Genomic DNA, 20362 nt, shown 5'->3' with positions numbered 1-20362 from the left:
GAGTCGTCTGTGTCTGTTACACGGGGGCTTGTCGGACCACATTGGCTCCGAGGCCTATATACTTCCCACATGTGTCAGGTGTGCTGCTCATATTACTATCTGTAGTGCTTCAACATTGACCACAACGGTGCGAAACGGACAGCAGCCTGATCAAGAAGCACATGGAGATTAACCCTCTATTCAGTTCGGCCCTTTTTCTCACACATTCTGCTTTATGTAATCAGAGAGTAACTCAGGAGGGAAAAGAAACAATGGAAAGGTTGATCATGTGTTTCTGTGTAAGTGTGTGTGGTGAAAGGAAGTGAGTGTTGGTGAAGGAGAGGTGAGGAGACTTTGAACCATCAAAAACAGTGCAAGAAGAAAGGGAGGATGAAAACAGAAGTGGGTGGTGATGGAAAGATGAAGAGGAGGAGGGGGAAAAAGACCAAAGTCTGTGGTCCAGTGGGGAAGTCTGCAAAAACATACGGAGAGAATGAAGATAACTTGCAGACGAATGGAGATAGTGGCAGTGGTTCTGATCATACAGAGAGTTAACCATTATTGGAAACCAGCAGAACCATCCTATCCACAGAATCTGGGCATTCTGGGAGCACCAGAGCACATCATTCAGGCTGGCTCGGAAAGTGAGGATGATATATAATGTGTCAGGGGGTGAACAGGTGTTATAAGACATGGGCTTCTGAGTGATGATTAGTATAGATACGAATTATGGATGGGTTGGAGAGAAGGAAAAGAGTGACAGGAGAAAGAGAGGAGGGTTCTCAAGAATGAATATTTGAAAATCAGTTGCAAGAATCAGTTGAATCTGAATCTGAATCTGAATCTGAATTCACAAGAGCTACAGCTACTAACAAAAGTGAAGTGTTTGGGCATTCATGGTGCACATGAACATAACTGTGAACACAAGCTTAGAGATTTGGAAATCTATAAAAATGTATACTGGTAACAGACAGTGCTATATACAGTTATATATGGTGTTATAGTTACCCTTCAGCTAGTGATCGTTTAAAAATTCTGAAGTCTTCTCACATTGTTGAATGAGTTCTACCTGCTTACCAAATTCCCATTCATTAGTATAAAAATTACTTAAAGTTTATAAATCAATTTTATAGGTTTGATTTAGTTTTATGAATAATTATGCAAACAGCATCTAAATTAAGCAGTACATTCAAAAATATAAAATATCAATAAAACGAAAGGAAACTTGATGGGAGTTTTGTTAATGCCTAATGCTTTTTTATTTTGTATTTTTTTCTGAGGCACTTTTCACAGCTTAGCTATATATCATTTAATTATTTAATTTATGGATATTAAGGTAAGTGAAATGTTGCTTAATATTTTGGTCAAATAATCAAATAAAAGGTCAATAAATAATTTAGTATGTATCAATCTATCTCGAATACTCGTTGTCATAAAGTACAGATATTGTACATTAAACCAAAAACTTTTCTATAAAGAAATAATCGACAAATTCCATTTTAAATTAATGGTGAAATGCATGAATAAAACAGAATAACAACATAAAAAAATATCCCACTTTTTTAATATATATATATATATATATATATATATATATATATATATATATATATATATATATATATATATATATTTTTTTTTTTTTTTTTTTTTTTTTTTTTTTTTATTATTTTTTTTTTATTAATGGCAATACATTGTCTTCTTTAAAGTAATTGAATTACTCAATATTAACGCCGATTTTAAACATGTATTTTGTATTTTAGTATTTAATATATATTTTTCACCGAGAGAGAAAGAAAGAAAGAAAGAAAGAAAGAAAGAAAGAAAGAAAGAAAGAAAGAAAGAAAGAAAGAAAGAAAGAAAGGTGTGTATAAGTGTATAAGCAAACAAGTTCACCGAATGTTTGGAATAACCCGTTTATAATGACTGTGATTCACGAGGGCAGATGAATTGTATTAAAATCTCGTAAATGTCCCCTAAATCTGGACTTTTGCCTGTTCCATATCAGTTGACATATCAGACGGGCTTAATACTGATATAAATTAAGCTCAGGCGCTTGTTACGGCTTACCTGTCGGCATATTAGTGGAGAGGCAAGGTGGGAAAACATGTCAGTTTTCAGAGACGGTCAATTATCACAACTAAATCAGCAAAGAGAACAAACGTCTGGCAGAGAAGTTGGCTAACGTGATTTGAGTGGGTTTTCCGCCGGTGAGACTGAGCGGCTTTATTTTAAGTCACTGGATTGAGGAAATGTTGAAAATAGCACACGACTCTCTTAATGAGACCTCCAGAGGAAAATAGGAGCCCACCAGTCACTGCACTGAATGGGGGATGGGGCATTAGGCTACAAACTTTTGCAGTTATATTTGGTCTAATATAACGAAAAAGCATGTGATAGTTCAGTGGGATACTTTAATGATGAAAAATAACAAGAATGAACATTCAAAACTGAGCAGGAAAACTGAAAGCAGATATGGGATATTGCCTAATCGTGTAATAAATAGATAGATGAGAATGCATCCTATAAATTTAACATGGACAGGACGCGGTTTTGGGAATTTCTAAAAAAAATAAATAATAATAATTAAATAAAAAAAAAAAAAAAGCTCTTTATGAATGATGTAGACAGAGTCAGATTTTATTGTTTTTTGTTGTTGTTGTTGTTTTATTTGTTTTTCCCCTTTCATAATTTGTTTCAGTCCTGTTTATGGCAAAAAAAATATCCATACATTTTGATCATAGATAATCCATTAGTCTTGATTCATGGAATGATTATTAAGCAACCTATATCATGCTCGATATTTGGTTCTGCATAACTTTATTTATTTTTACAAAATTCAGTTTGAAAGGAGATCAGAAAGTGGAGGAGGGGTCTATACCAGGAGACTGACCAAGTGACCTGCAGGCTGATTATATGTCATTAACTGGAGACTCGGCCTATTTAAATTACTCGAGAACTTCCATTCAGACAGATGAATTACGCCTGAACCCCACACACAACACTTAAACACGAATAAATCATGAACCGTCTTTTGTGAAATTTGTGAAATTTTACACACGCACGGACACACACACACACACACACACACCACTCCCTCTTTCTCTCCTTCATCTCTCTCTTTCACTCAAACACTGACACACAGACAAGAATAGCTATGACCATAAATATTCACACATCGCTGTTATATTTGGCACCTGGAGCAATACACTGCGAACTGTCAAAATTAAAAGAATCAAATATAAACTCAAAGTCCACCGAAAGGGCTCGCAACCACTGATACTCGCATGGTGTTAAGAGGCATTACAAGCAACAGGGCTCAGAATTAGAATTAGTCTTTTGTATTCAGTTTAAGGTTATAGACTTTTCTCACTTAAAAGAAGTGCTCAAACATGGATGTCGTGAAAAAATAATCGCCCGATTGAGGATTAACAGATCCAGGAAACATAATTCTTGTAAAGTGTTTCGTATACAAACATACGATTTGAACATATCTCACAATCAAATTCACTCTCACTGTACTGTTCTTGGTGATGTCTAAACTTTAATGACACCAATAATTTTTCAACTACGCGCTTATTTGGACTTAACATGATGAAGCAGCGTTGATGTTTATTTAACAAATATAACAAAAATGGTCCCATTATAAGCTGTCGATGGCGTGATCATTTAAGTAAAAAAATAAAATAAAAAATAAAATAAAATGCAGTCAAAACGATTAAAGGTTTTACAATTTTATACATTTTACATTATTTTTTAATGAGTTTATAATGGGTTTTTATTTGTCCTATAAACAATTTCACGCAAAACACCACGTTATGGGCCTAATACGGAAAGGAAAAGTGATACATTTATCTTATTACTGCCACATTAAAAGATTTCTCGTTTCATGATGAATGTGTATATAGATTAAGTATTTAGTTTAATATCGGTTACATATACACACTCGATTTCAGCATTTTTGCCTAATCATTAATTATTATTATTATTTTAAATCACGCTTTTACTGACAAGGCGAAGCATTCACTAAACACTATCTATCTATCTATCTATCTATCTATCTATCTATCTATCTATCTATCTATCTATCTATCTATCTATCTATCTATCTATCTATCTATCTATCTATCTATCTATCTATCTCAGTCGACTTGAGCTACTTCAATTTATTACATATATATATATATATATATGTTCATATATATGCCAGATAAAAAAAGCATAGCTCACCGTGGTTATTAGAGTCTATCAATAATAAAGTTTTAACGTCTGTTTAAATGTCTGCCCTTTACTTTTCTTAGTTTTTTTTTTCTCTCAAAAGGCAGTGATACTTAAAAACAATAATATTAATAATAATAATAATAATAATAATAATAATAATAATAAAACAAAATAAAAATATAAAATCAATCATACCCAGGCTTTTAGTTTAAATACGACCAATTTCTATTTTGTAAGATATAAGATTAAAAGCATCTTATACTAATGTTTATGCCATCAGGTTATCTGAAAATTAAGCCAATTTGATTGCAGAATAAAAAGTTTCAAATTAAACTTACGAAAGACTGAAGTGATTGTGCATAGCCTACATTTACAATGAATAGAAAACAAATACAAATGTCATTACACACACACAAAATAAATACGGGAAAATAATCATGGAATACGTTACCAGTCCCTTTTGCATGCACTTCAAATTAATTTTATACATGTTGTATATACAAGCTATAGTAGCTATAAGCTATCTTTGCAAGGGTTCGTGCAATTTGGGAGCATAAACATCCTAACGCTGCAGTTCATGTCCCTCCTCCTCTACAACGTTATTGGCTGAGAACAGTTTTGACGACATATATGAACCCAAGCGGCTCAAAAGATGTAGCTGACATGGAGATCAAACGTCGGAATTCATCTGCTTCCACAGAGTGAATCAGGCAACGAACTGCGTGCACAACATCGACTGGCTTTGGACATTTTTCCATCCATCTTATTGATTCTATAACAAGTCTGAAATTCAGAAGAAGAAAAAAGGCTCTGAACACCGCTAAAACATTAATAAGTATAGCAATGGGACTTTCTCGTGATGGATATTTGCAGTGGAGAATATACGTGTAAGTAAATTATTTTTAACTAATAAATCGAGTGCAGTTACAGCTGACGCCTGTTTATTCGTCTGTCAATGATCTGCTAGAAATCCAGCGGTATCTTTCTTATGGCCAGTTAAGCGGGACTGAATTTTTAATTTCTGTTAGAAATCAACAAATGCATACTTTTTATGGGGAGAAAGCCGGTATCTAAATCGTCAAGTCAAAATATACGCACGATCTGAGAGCCAAAGCGTAGGCTACTCTGTCTGTGGTTCGCCTTAAGTCTGTCGCCATGAGTTTAGTTGGAGGGTTTCCCCACCACCCGGTGATGCATCATGACGGCTATTCCTTCGCTGCCGCAGCTGCTGCCAGTCGCTGTCACGAAGAACCCCCCTATTTTCATGGGTGGCTTATCAGCCATCCGGAAATGTCTCCTCCAGACTACAGTATGGCACCGTCGTACAGCCCCGAATACTCAGCAGGAGCCCCCGGGCTCGACCACTCGCACTACGGAGGAGTACCGGGGGCCGGCGCCGTTGGAATGGGACCCCGACCAGTGAAACGTAGACCCACGGCAAACCGAAAGGAGAGGCGCAGGACTCAGAGCATCAACAGCGCCTTCGCAGAACTCCGCGAATGCATTCCCAACGTGCCCGCGGATACGAAGCTGTCCAAAATCAAAACCCTTCGTTTGGCTACCAGTTACATTGCTTACCTTATGGACATTCTGGACAAAGACGAACAGAACGGGGAGGCAGAGGCCTTCAAAGCGGAGTTCAAAAAAACAGAGGCCAAAGAAGAAAGGCGAAAGAAAGAAATGGTAAGACTTTAAACTAGGCTAAATGGATATTCGTAAATGTCGATAAACACTATTGCCAAATATTAGACTTACATATAATGGAAACTTTGATATAAAATATTTACAATTATACTGTTGGAATAAATTTGTTTTGTTGAACGTTGCTGTGGCTTTTTCTTTGTTGTATAAATTAAATTAAATTAAATTAATAGTCTACATTTGCTGTCTTTATCGTGACCAGTTACACTGATCAAATTTGGTAACGTGCAATAGCCATACAAATAATCTCTTTTGTCTGTGTTTTTTTGTTTTGTTTTCCAGAACGACGTTTTGAAAAATTCAGGGAGCAGCAATGACAAGAAAACTAAAGGGAGAACTGGTTGGCCGCAGCATGTGTGGGCATTGGAACTGAAACAATGAGACTAATGCAAAAGACACGTTTTTAGTTTTTCTCCCACATTATTTAATGGAATATTTATGTGCAATTTCCCGCTACGGACAGTGGATATTTGAGGAAAAACCATTCCATTTTAGAAGGAGGATTCTCTCTTGGTAAGAGATTGTGTGTTGCTGTCTGATATTGGTTCATTATTGTTTGTTTTCTTGTCCCATTGTGAATCAAAATTAGATAGCTGCCATTAAGAGAATACGTGAAGTTATTTCTCATTCTGTCTCTCTATCACTTTCAGTATCTTTTCTCTGTCTCTCTCTTCTTTAGTAATAAGGAAGATTAGTTGATGTTATGATATAGTAAATGTTTTATTTGTAAATGTCATGAAGTGTTATAATGTAATTTTGTGGTCGTACAATGCTGGTGTCTAAAACAACTGTTGAGTCCACCCAGTGCACTTCCGTCCAGAGACACAAATTTAAATAATACTGGAGATGTAAACAATGTAATTAATTCAATAAACCACTGTTTTTAACAATCTTAGACCTTTTGTTGTATTCAAATGTAATTTAATCTAAAGATGCCACTTGGCAAATTGCACACTAAATTACCAACACAGCCATACAGTAGAAATAATGATAGTTTTAGGGCCTAGAGAGACTGTTGAATATATTTTCAATTATATTTTCATAGACGTGACAAATAACGCACTCATGCGATGCACACCCAGCAGCTCCTCCAGCACAGATTCAAGCAGCCAACTGTGTTTTGCTTTGAGACATATTGGCTTTTAAAAGGTATCGAAAGTTTTGAAGACAAATACATTTGACACTCTACAACGGGACTGTTGTGAACCGTTTGTCAATTTATGCATGCAACACTGAATACAAATATATATATATATATATATATATATATATATATATATATATATATATATATATATATATATATATATATATATATATATATATATATACAGGGCCGCGGGAAGTAATTTTGAACAGGGGGTGCTGTGAATTTTTTTATTTATTTTTTTTTTGGACAAAAAACCTATGAGCCTATAGGCCCATTTAAAATACATTTAAAAAATAAATACATTGAGATTTACTACTTTATTGTCATATACACTTCAGTGCACAGGGTCTGAAACACACAGACATCAGTTCTCAGATATGCGCAATGCCTTATTAATCTGAAGCAGAAGCAGAATCAGAAATAATAGTTTAATAATCGAAAGAAAACGAAATAATTACTTTCATTACAATTTCAGATAGCCTATACATACATGCAACTTATTTAGAGACAACAAATAATATTACAACAAAATATAATATTAATCAAACTTCACAATAATGCTAAAACAATGCAATCGATTTGGTCAGCTGGCTTGAGTCACTGCACGTTTATGTCACACGCAACTCTATTAACTCCAAAATCTTTTTACGCACACCACAAGGAAATAATCTCTGACTATTTAAGCAATTTGTTTATTGAACCGTTCTCCACATCCATTACGCAAAAAACACACGCACAGTATAAAGCTTTCTGTCTCCATCTCCAACCTTTTTACACAAACCACAAGGAAATAATCTCAAACTATTTAAACGTTATTTAACAGTTCTCCACAACCATTACGCAAAGAACACACGAACGAAATAATACTCTCCATCCCCACCACCTTCCAAAAATACTATAGTATACTACTTACAATTGCTTGGCTAGTCAAAGCGGATCCCACTCTCGTTGCCAAAAAAAATAAATGTTACAAGCGCGGCAGCACCATACTCTTAGCTGAGTTACATGCAGGCGGGGTGCCCTGGTTACAGGTGTACAAATGACGAGGTGCGCTGTATTAAATAAAGATGAATGTATTCTGCATGGAACGAGCGGGAAACCTCGTTACTCGGCGACCAAACCTGCCAGCCTGACGTTGACAACGTAACTTCCGAACCTGTGTTGATTAGGCCTCAAAATATGAAATTAAAATCCAAAATATACGTAATAGACTGCGTGTGTCAAAATCATTTTCTAAAATATTCATAAGGAATTTATAAATTGTGCAAAATAGTTTAATAGGCCCACATTTTTTTTATCTCCCTCTCGTCACTAGGGGGTGCTGCAGCACCCCCAGCACCCCCACTTCCCGCGGCCATGTATATATATATATATATACACATATATAGTAGTAGCAGCTATCCATTGTGTACAGGTGGTTAATTATTTTTTTCGTATGTTTATGTTTTATATGTCTTACATTCGGAAAGGCTGCTTAGAGTAACATTGCTGATAGTTGTTTCGAGTAACTATTAAATATTATAATTATTATTATGTTAAAATGAGATTTGTATTATTTAACTCAGTTTGATAATATGTCAGCGTACATGACGAAATCGGGACATTAAGGAATACAGCATTAAATGAACACTAACTGGTTATAGTCTACGGTTTCTGCAGCAGGTGCCAAAAGATAAAATTATAATTGAATTAATAAAATTGATTTGCAATGGTATTTTATAGGCTATGGTATTTTATATGTAGCTAATAGGCTACAGAAAAAAATAATACTAATAGCCTTCCATCTAAGTCGCAAAGAAGGCTATACGTGTAGGTTAATTTGGATACCCTTCAGCATTTTATTATTATTATTATTATTATTATTATTATTTTAAATAAACACGATTCTAATATTGAAACTGCACAGACTATAGGTCGTACGCTGTTTAATTGTGAGAAGGGGGGGAAACTAAACTTAATTCCATGACCAAATGACATAGCAACACAATACGAAGGAGGGACAGACTTCGAACAACTAAAGCCTGCTCGGATGTGCAAATGACTGATAAAGTGTCGATCAAAACGTGCAGCTGAAACTTCCCACTGGTGTGGAGGGGGGATAGCACCACAGTTCATCGAACCTAATTTTGGCAAAGACCATTACAACAGTCAGTAGCCTTGTATCTGCTGGAATTATTGGAATAATACAATGACGTCAGTGATTTATTTAAGATTCATGTTGTTGAACGATTTTTAAAATGATGCATTCGATGTATATTTAGGAAAGACCATGCAGTATTTTTCTGTTTTTCCTATTTCTTCATTGTTATTAGCCTTATATATATATATATATATATATATATATATTTCTTTTTTTTTTTTTTTGTGCAACGATTCTTACATCTACTTGCTACGGGTTTTTCGTTCGGTGCAGGCTTCGTAGTTTTCATCTAAGGTTCTTTATGCTTAGACATGCAATTAAACTGACATCTCAAGCAGAGTAAATCTGCTTAGATAGGAAGACACACAGGCGATTTAAGACCCATCCGGTTGCATTAAATGAATGCTTACGTTACATCGTATTGTCTGATTCCACAGGTTCTATGCACTAATAATTGTAGATAATTTGTTGAAAGTGTCAAGATGGCGTCTCAGATAAAATTGACCGTCCGTACTCCCTTGATTAAGAATACAGATAATACCGTGACCTCATTGTGACCTGCTGCCGCTCCAGTAACACAAATGACTCTCTAATAGATGGAAGTGAACACATTTCTTACATTCGACACGACATGATTCCTGAAGGCCCAAAGCAGTAAAGAGCACTTATTTCCTCTGGCACTGAGGTAAAAATAAGTAGTCTGGTCCAGGAATACAATTTCGTTGGTAAATAGCCTAGCTCTTTTATAACTCACTTCCCATCACCTCATGTCCCATATTACTAAATAAAGGGTATCTAATTCTAAAGCGTGCAAATCATGACCAGCAAAAAAAAAAAAAAAAAAAAAAAAAACAATGTCAATACTAATCAACTCGCCTCGGCAATGGCACAAGACGCTTCCCAGTATAAAAATTGACGTGGTCTCTTTTGTGTAATTATCCAAAACTCGATCTTAAAGTTCTTGAACTTATAGGGTCGTATTATATTTTAAAGCATGGACCAAACATCACCTTTTTCTTGGTATTACAGACATCTGTAAACCATTAGCTCATAAGACCCACCTTCGTTTTTTTTCTGTCTACAGCAGTGGCTAGTAGACATGTTGACGTCAGAACATAGCCATCCTGTGCCTATATGGTGAACGTAATCACGTATGATGCCTGTGATCCATTCCTCAACCTTAATCATAACCATTCAGAGATTCAGAGAATCACGTATACGACAAACTAAGCTATATATATATATATATATATATATATATATATATATATATATATATATATATATATATATATATATATATATATATATATATAGGCTATATATATATATATATATATATATATTGTTTAAGTGGCACGATCTCAGATGGGCCTACACCATTTAGATTCAATATGTCGCAAAAAAAAAAAAAAAAAAAAAAAAAATGTCGCAGTCTTCATCTAATTTTAAACGCATAACAGATATGCAGGCCTTTTTAATGTCGTGGATTAAACTTTGTAAAGTTCTAGTCTTCAGCTGCAGCCAGGTCATGTTTTAATAGGCATATAGGTCATTAGACTGGATCAGTTTTGTGTAATTAAACGTAAATTAAAATTTGACATTTTGTCCCACATAAATGTGTTCCAATATAGCATAGCCTAATAGTCTTAACTTAATTTAGGTCATGCGAGTTAGCTTAAATGATTTTGGGAGCGTTTCGCCGACATGTGCAGCCATTTTGACCTAGCCGTTTGCAAAATAGCCTATGATATAGACTGAAATAGAGAATTCAACACTATATTATTTTCATATATATGAATAACAGTTAATTAAACTAAAAGAAATGAAAACGTTCAACAGAAAGTGAGCGTCCCAGCTACTCACCCCCTAAATATATAAAATATAGGCTACGAAAACTCAAGTAGCCTAACGAAACCGTATTTTGTTCGTGATTGAATTAAATAGTAGCCTACTGCGGCGCCACCGTATCAGGTGATACACGATCAGCTGTTCTCCTAAGACAATGTACCATTCTGCTGGAGTGTGTTTTGCGGAAGATCAGGCCGGTGCCCGTGGTGCTGTCAGTTGTGACAGTTCCCAGATGGAGGCCGCTACTGTAAGCGAGATTGAGTTTCTCACAGAAACAACTCCCTCTTCTTCCAAACCGTCCTCCAAAAGTTCTCCAGGCACTCTTGCGCCCAGACTCCTCAAACAACGGTAACGCGGAAAGAATGAGCTGAATGAGTTTAAGGAATAAAGACGCTTCGCTCCATCAGGTTATTCTTGAGAGAAGAGATGGCTCTAGCCTTTACAACCGGCTAGAGGCAGGATCTCTGACGTTTACTACGGTAAACTGGTTTAACCTCCTGGAAAGTGATTTGTTGGCTTATAACAACTGGCACAAAACTTCTAAAAAGCTGCGTAGAGTTTGCTTATGTCGTGCTAATCTCTTTTATCAAAGGCGTAAGAATTCAGCCGTTTGAAATAATTATCACTGCTGTGCTATGTTTGTCGTTTTGAATTGTTGGCTACTTGTAGACTAATTTTGTATATTTGTATTGCGGTGCACAACTTTCTGAAAATGCTTTGAAAAACGTTTATTTATACATTTACCCAACTTTTTTCCTTAAAAGAAAAACTTGGCGATGACATGCTTCAACAAAGATGGCCCTTTTAACGATTTTGAATTGTGTTAATTCAACATCATGTGCAATTTTTTTGTATTCACAGTAGCCTGCTCTTGGCAAATGGCAGATATATTTTTTTATGTTTTTATAGATTCAGTGCACAAAAATAAATTATGTTTGTAAAATAAAAAATGTACCTAATGTGATTTTAAATGTTATATTTTAACAAAAAGTCGTACCGTAAAATATAAAATGTTATAGACTACATAGCCTAAATTAAATATTAAAATTAGCTAAAAATTCCAATTCACTTTACGTGTGCTGAACAGCTGGCCTCACAGCTATAAGCAAATCGACTCCTACACAGATATTTCAGAAAAAAAGCTTATAGGCTACTGCATAAAAACGGTCACTATTGAGGCTGTGAGAGGAGAGGAAGACCTCCCAAGTGGTCAGGGCGTGCGTGTCATTTCAAGCGAGTCCTCTAACACTCCATTTATCCCTGCGAGCATGAGGCGACTGCTCTGTTTTGTCGGTGATAAACATTTAAAACCTTTAAACGAGAGCATAAATCCAGATGGGGGAAACATGACATGAAAACGGCTGCATTTTCAAAAACCAAAAATCTTAACAGGCGACGAAATAATGGTTCATTACGTGCTTCTTTTAAAATATGTTAAAATTGAGCAAGCCTGAAATGTGCAAATAAATTCGGGTGCAGTCTTCGGGAATTTGAGACCAATAAGGTAGAAATGCAAAAGGTCACACTTCGCATTATAGTGTTCAGTGATACATAGCCTAAAGTTAGGTTAAGTGTAGTTATAATAACCGTGTTACTTAATAGGCTACAACGCAGTTATTGTTGTGAAGATGTAACTGCATATTATTCGAGCAATAATAGGCTATATACGTAACAGAGATTATGTATTGGCAATGTTGCTTTTAAAGTTGAATTTACAGTTTATGGACGTGGTTGTGGATTTAGACCTATAAGTCCAGACGTTGAAGATTTTATATGTTCATCTTCTCACGTTCCCTGTTGGTTGTGTGAGGAGATGGCGATCAAACCATTAACGGTAGGCCTCACATTACCATCTATTAAGCCTAATAGTATTGTTTTTTCAACTAAGCGTCTAGGATTGACATTGCCTGACCCTCAACAAATACGGTTTTTTTTTTACAATTATTTTTCTTATCCCCTTCATTTAAATGGAAGCCATATAAATGGTAGTGCAATACATCTTCAGTGATAAATAAACAGACTTCGTTCATCACAGACACAGATTATTCAGTGTTAACCTTTTAAACTGGAAAATTAAACAAAATTAATACAGGTCTATATGCACAAATGGCATAGAGGAGCCTAGTTGGAATAGACTGCCATCGTTTGATACTCAAACTCGAATAATTTCACTACTCGCCGTGTGATGCCAGTCAAACTAACAACTAAAGTGACATTAGTGCTGAAAATAAATAATGTTGAGCTTTTATGACAAAGAGAATGTGATATTTGCTTGTGAAAGTGAAATTAGTGCTGAAAATAAATAATCTTGAGTTTTTATGACAAAGAGACTTCATTGTGTTTCTATAAAAATGTGAATGAAATATACAAAACACGACCTTGAACTTGTCTTGGCAATTTTATTTCGCTTTGTTGAATCCAACCGTTCACTAAACCAGTGGCCTGCTGTTGACGTTTAAATTAAATCAATGCAATCACTCATGTAAAATGTTAACGTGTTTTTATAATAGGTAATAATAATAATTAAAACTGTAATTTAATTCAATGTCAAATCTACGCAAATTAATAACTCTATAAAGAGTAGCCTATAAAATGATGCGCTCTCAGGAAATGTTTCTTTTCAGTAGTCCTATAACATGCATTTAGAAAAACGAAATCCACCGTCGAGAACAAAGAGAAAAGTTCAGGTAGACGTCAGTCAGAAGACACCTACATTATTGCCCAGGGGCCGAAGCTGTCATTATATGATGCTAGCAATAGGTCGATGCTCTATAAAGACACCTTAAGCTCCCTACTTTCGTGCTTCTAACAAGAAGGAAATAGTGAATCGACTCCTTGTTTTTTCTTTTTTTACAGAATAAAATAGTTAACTGCGTGCCACATGCCTTTGTATTAAATGAAATTGTGCACTGCAAAATGCAAGCACAACATTGTTGCGGTTTTTCACTGACTGGTTGCATTTATTCAATGGATAGGACTATAAATAATGGGATTTAAGAAATGTTGCTCGCAATTGTATTGAACTATTGATGCTTCCCCAATAATGATATTAAGGTCACGTATTGAAATGAATGCATATGAAATACGTAGGCCTAATGAATAACTGCATCACAAAAGTGTGACACAACTAATCACAAAAATCAGTTTTCAGTCTTTGCGCAGTATGAAAATCCATTCATGAAGATTCAAAGAGATGGGCAAGAGCTAAAACTAGCATTCCAGCATTAACATCGGTGAACCAGTTTCCCTCGGTTTCCCAGTCATGAAAACATCTGTACCGTACACACTACAGACCTTAAATATGCAACAACTTACAGTAAAAATAACCTCATGGCATGTGGCAAAATACAAGCGTTCAGTCACTGCTTGTGGCTGATTCAGTGAAGAATGAGCTGAGAGTACGGTGCCGGTGCCGGTGCCGGTGCCCAACTGAAACGTGCGACTTTTGGGAAGAGTGTCTTCGAAGTGGCAGTGGAAAGACAGCAAACTCATGAATGAATAATGAAGAACAGATCAGGGTGTAACCATGGAATCAGTGCTACCATGGCAACCCCAGGTTCTCCTGTCACTCAGGGGCCCCTCAGGGCAGTAGAGGTTCCTCTCCCATCCATCTTGGGCAGTAATGGAGAGTTTCTGGAGCAGTCTGTGGCTGACTGTGTTAAACCACAGTGATGACAGCTAGTCTATCTGCTCTCCTGCTCTGAGCTTCCCTTCTTTCTCTGTATATTTATTATCACACTTATTTTTCTCTCTCTTTCTGTTAAACCCCCTAAGATAGCCTATCTCATCATGCATTCCAGTTTTACAACTGGTGCCCTCTATTTTAGACCACAAACACTTCCCCGCTAGATCATATTGAATATGCATTTTCAGTTTGTGTTCCCCTTCACATTCAAAGTTAATGGCTTCTGAAAATACAGCGTCACTACCAAATTGTACTTTTTTTATTATTATTAAATGTATTCATTAAAAACGATTTCTTAACTGAGCAAGTATCCCCTAGAAGATGTGGGATTTGCATTGACGCTAACTGAACGTTTGTGCTTATGTTCTGCATGACGTTCAAAATATTAGTAAATTTCATGGACGGAAAATGTTCATTTAAAATACTGAACCTAAATTAACTAGGCTAACTGATTTTGTGCAGAGCTATATAATTATTTAACTTACTTTTTTTAATTTTGCGACTCTGGGTGCAAGTTTCAGGGGTCATCGGAGACAGAGGCCCTGTGACTGAACCTGATAAATGATAAGGATATTAAGCACGACATTCGACATTCACCTTCCTGGAGTGCATTTAGGGAAGCTGCGCTTTTGGGACATTCGCCAAACCCCTGTGCATCGTCAGTCTCTTAAAAATGCGTAGCTATGAATAAAGAAAAACGATTTCACGTGGTATTGATACGCAAAAATGGACTTTGGCGTGCATATGATGCGTTTGGCGAGCATATATTAGGCCTACGCAGTTTTCGCGTGCATTTGATACGAAATTTGTTGGCGTGCACAGGTTCAGCGTTTTAATACGCGTTTATACCACAAGACTAATCCATCGCTTAGCATATGCACGCCAAAATCCATTTTTACGTATCCATACCACGAGTATTTGGTTTTATTTGGCGTACTGTTTATACTCACTATCCTGAGATCGGGTTAGTTCATCAGCCCGTTAAACTCTATAAATTTAATTAATACAACAATCATATAACTTCCTTGAATATGTTTCATTTATTTGCCTATTTATTACTTTGTTCCATTTGTTGTCTGTTAATTATTTTTTTCTACATGTATTTAGCATTACTGCTATCACTTGGCAAAACTAAAACTACTGATGTCACAGTCACAATTTATCCACTGCATTACAATTTTACATATTTCTCTATTTAAATTGTCTGTTTGATGTGCTATTGTATAGGCTACATATAATTTATCTATTTTATTAGTTTTTTTTTTTAACTAATTTTTATTTATTTATTTATTACTGTGTCTTGCTGTTGTTCTGTGCAATGAAAGCCTATTTTGTAACCAAAACAAATTCCCTGATTGTTTAAACAGGCATTAAATCTCATTCTGGTGTAATTTTGCGTTTGTCCTGCAGGTGACTGCACAGATCTCTTCGCGATGCTCTTAACAGTGGTCTACATGACTGCTCCAGAAAACCTTCGAGTGGGCTTGATAGTTCTTTGTGAAAACGTGAAAAAGTTATTTGATCATATTAAAACGGAGTCGGTACGGGGCACCACAACATTGTCTTCCAGAAGTATTATGTATTTGCCTTTCTTTTCTTTTATTTACAGAAAATGGCTGTAAATTTGAATAAAAAATAAAACATTTAGGCACAGGGGGGAAAAAAATCCTGTAAAACATATATATTTTCCTTTCTCCGACAAATAAACTTTTATAGAAAAAATAATCTGGGGTCCAAAGGGCTTGATCTAATTCAGACATCATTGTAAACATTAAAACATAAGCAATAAGGCACAATTCAATGTTTCTTTCAATTTTCACATTGCTGAATGAGCTGGAATAGCTACTGAAAAAAGTTTTTTTTTATTATTTTATTTTTTTTAACCACTATAAAGTGTAACTAAATTGTTTGCCATCGTTGCTGTTCCCACTCATGCACGCTTATTGATTTAGGAAGTGGGTGGCAGACTGATTTGGGACTGAGCGGCCCCATGTTTATTGGGCACACAATCCACAGGTCTGCTGGTATTAGGACTTCTCAAGGGTGGCCAGGCCACTGATACACCACACCCACTGCTTTCAGTGCTTGCAGCAGAATGGTTTTGATCACGGTCAAAGGAAAACGCAACACCTTGATTCCATGATGCTGGTGAGTGTGGTCAGCATTTCGGACACACAATTCAGGGATTTTTAACTTCAAAGTGTAATACTCAATCTGATTATTTCAGACTAAATGTCACCGAAGTGAATTCATGATAGCCTTTGCAATATAGGCTGTCTTAAAATAAGTTTTAAATGTAAAACATTTTTTTTTCTTAAGATTCAACTTATTTCTACACAAATGTTTATATCATTGTTTTGTGCAGAACTACCTATTTTACATACCCTGCTCATCACTGCTCTATCCATTTCATTTAATCTGTTTGATTTTTCCGTTTTGTACGGAGAGTTTCAAGCCTAAACCTCCTGCAGGGTCACCGGATCCATACCCCTGAAGCCCTGACTGATCCTGGCAGTGGAAGGAAGCAACTGTTTTCAATTGTTCTTTTTTTCTCTCTCCATTTGTCTTTATTATTAAGAATATTATTAGGGGGAGACCGTGGAGTATTGTAACATGGGGTTAGTTGTAACACTGTCAGTTTGACTATGGTGATGTCATCCATATCATACACTCACATCTCCATTTTGAACTAACAGGAGAAGAGGTGTGCCTGTAAGCAAGATTGTGATTGTGATTTTATCACCAAAAAGGTGATTTTTAAGTTAGAAACTATTTTTATTTTTTACTTCAAACCCACATGCTAAAATCTGTTTGAACTACCACCCTCTGGAAAATGCTATGGGTCCATTAAAACACGCACCACAAGATTCATGAACTGTTTTTATCCAAACTTTTATCCAAAAGCTGCTACTCTACTGAACTCTGAGATTAAAAAACACACTTCAACACATTCTTGATATTAAAGAGCATGCATTAATGACAATAACATCTGTGTACTTTACTTTATATTTATCACTTATTTATATTTTTCTTTTGCTGTATAAGTTGGAAAGTCTATACTTTCGTTGTATGTCTATTTACAATGACAATAAAACATGAATTGAACTGAATTGAATTAAAAGAGTTAGCTATGGCTGCTTGGGGTGGTGATAGTTGTAACATTTCATTAAAAATTATAGGAACACTGGAAAAAGGGCAAAAAAAAAAAAAAACTGGTGTCTGGGAAGGGACAAAAGAATAAAACAAGCAAAAAGCCCAAGTCCAATGACCAAGAGTGTTATGATTCGTCTGATGATGAGAATTTCATTGTGTGCAACATCATGGAAACTCTATCAAAAGAAGTGGGACAAGTGTGTTTCTTGTCGAACCCTGCACCCCAGGGGCAGCCATTGTCACAACTGTGAGACTGACTGAACCTTCCAAAGGAAATACACCCCCCCACACACACACACACATTTGATATATTGTTAAAACGAAAGTTCTGACAAACTACAACACACACACAGCAATTTGTTAGTCTTGAGTTTGAAGTTCCAACATTTATTTTTTGTTAGTTTAAATTGTTATTTTTTGTTCTGCAATAAAGTTCTTGCATCAGCTGGAAAGTGTAGATATTTTTTTCACCAGATTACCTCTTGTTGTTACATCTATCCCCAGCTAGTGTTACAGCAGGGTTGTTAGGTTGTAAAAACGGAACTCTTTGTATTTGACAAAAACTCATATAATCTGTGATTGTGTATTACAAGTTCAAATGAGTTTTTATTTCTAGTAGACAAATGTGGTTACAATGTATCAAAGTTTGATAGGTCTAGCAGGAACAGCCACTAAGTTCCTGACCCTCAAACAAACAGTTTTACCATCATCCCCGGTCTCCACCTATTATTCCATGTATTTTATGAATTATCATAGAATAACAGATCAAATCAAATAATAGCAAAAACATGCATGAAATCAAATCATTCATAAAATAAACGTAAATAAAATATAAAGCATCCTGATTCACTGTGTAATTTATATGTAATGGTTGTACTGCAATGCACTTCGATTCTGCTTTGGATTTAGATTCTTTTGGGAATTATAACAATTTTATGATGATATTGGTAGGCTGAAAAGAAAAGAAAAGCAAAGAAAAGAAAAGAAACGACCTGTGGTTAAAGTTCTGTTTAAAAGGGATGGCTGTTATGACACTGATCTCAGCGCGATTAGAGCTCAGCTCTAGTGTGATTAGAGCTGGCCAAAAGTATATATATATATATATATATATATATTTTTTTTTTTTTTTTTTTTTTTTTTTTGTTCGTATTGAAAACTATGAAAGCACGTGTGCGGCACTGAAAAAAAAATGAGCTTAAGAATTGAAATATAACACTTTTTTTCCTCTCACTCAGAACTGCGTTGATATAAAATCACAGAAATAAAGAAATATGTGACAAATAAACTCAGAATTGTGAGAGCCTTATTTTATTCAGTGGAGGAAACCATGCTCATGATGGAATATCAAAATAGTTTCTGTTCTCCAGTCTCTACATGTTTTGAATTAGTATGAATAAAATAAAATAATTAAATAAATAAATAAACAGAATCGGGTCATATTGTGTCTATGCATGCATAACAGTGTCAATGCCCATACATATTTTGAAACCACTGATTAGTTTTTGTCCGGAATAAACTGCAGAATATAGATGTTTTTTAGCAATAGCGTTCAGCAAATATGATAAAGAAAATAGGGTAAGCGCGCCACCTTGTGGTCATTGCGAGTTATAGTACAAGTCCAGTGACGGGAAACAAGGCTTTCAAAAGCGTCATAAGGTAAGTGTCAAGTAAACACATTCGTAAATTAACTTAATCTTTGAACAGTCCGTAAGTACAATTCGTACAATTTTAATAGACAAAACAAGACGATATCCTTGCATTGATAGCCACTGTTCGAGACAGGCTCTAAAAAGATATTTGGCGGTCTTCAAAAGCCACGTAATACTACACGAATAAATGACTAATTACAATATAAAGGAATATATTATAAAAAAAAAAAAAAAAAAAAAAAAAAATATGCTACATATCTCCAGAACGATGGCTGTCCTTGTTTGACACTAGTGGTCTTTGAATCTCCAATTAAGACGCTGCCAACATCCAGCCAGTAACTTTTCAAATATGCAAAGCAAATTAATATATAGCAAATACAAAGGTAAGCATCCAACAACAAACTGCAGATCCGTGACACGCACACACATGTGGTTTATATAATGTACGATCTGTACTTTCATACACATTAGGTTTTTAAGCAATTTGTCCTTTAAGCCGTTCACGTTACACACAACATTACACATATGTGTGTCCCAATATAAACCATAAACCTGCACACACACACATTTTCTTCTAATATCTTCTATCATATAGGCTAAGTAATATCCAGTAAAATAATAAGAACAAAAAGGTATACCATTTCACTTTTCTGCAAATTCATATGCTTGCCTAAGAAGTTGTGATCGTAAATTATTACAATTTGAAATAACTATTTTCTATTTGAATATCGTTTCAAATGTAAATTATTCCTGTGATAAAAAGCTGAATTTTAATCATCATTACTCCAGTCTTTGCACATGGTCCTTCAGAAATCATTCTAATATTCGGACTT

General features: G+C 35.2%; 1 protein-coding gene and 1 long non-coding RNA gene across 2 annotated transcripts; both read left to right on the top strand.

Moving 5' to 3' along the window:
- Positions 1-4841: 4841 nt before the first annotated feature.
- Positions 4842-6796, top strand: LOC113112477 (heart- and neural crest derivatives-expressed protein 2-like). The gene is made up of 2 exons (XM_026278127.1): positions 4842-5883; positions 6184-6796. Exons 1-2 carry the CDS (start codon positions 5356-5358, stop codon positions 6280-6282), a joined length of 627 nt encoding a protein of 208 aa, XP_026133912.1. The 5' UTR covers positions 4842-5355; the 3' UTR covers positions 6283-6796.
- A 4020-nt stretch (positions 6797-10816) lies between these two features.
- Positions 10817-17939, top strand: LOC113112430 (uncharacterized). The gene is made up of 3 exons (XR_003293435.1): positions 10817-11521; positions 16138-16268; positions 16680-17939. It is a non-coding gene; the product is annotated as an uncharacterized LOC113112430 (long non-coding RNA).
- Positions 17940-20362: the final 2423 nt, after the last annotated feature.

This window comes from Carassius auratus, chromosome 1 (assembly GCF_003368295.1).
Source record: "Carassius auratus strain Wakin chromosome 1, ASM336829v1, whole genome shotgun sequence".
NCBI lineage: Eukaryota > Metazoa > Chordata > Actinopteri > Cypriniformes > Cyprinidae > Carassius > Carassius auratus.
Note: the sequence above shows the minus strand (reverse complement) of the source record. Positions and strands in the feature narration are given on the sequence as shown.

What these genes read in the sequence shown, in the direction of transcription:
- LOC113112477 (XM_026278127.1), top strand. Translation starts at nt 5,356, where the DNA reads ATGAGTTTAGTTGGAGGGTTTCCCCACCACCCGGTGATGCATCATGAC. An exon ending in AAAGGCGAAAGAAAGAAATG is followed by an intron (nt 5,884 to 6,183) that starts GTAAGACTTTAA and finishes TTTGTTTTCCAG; the next exon opens with AACGACGTTTTGAAAAATTC.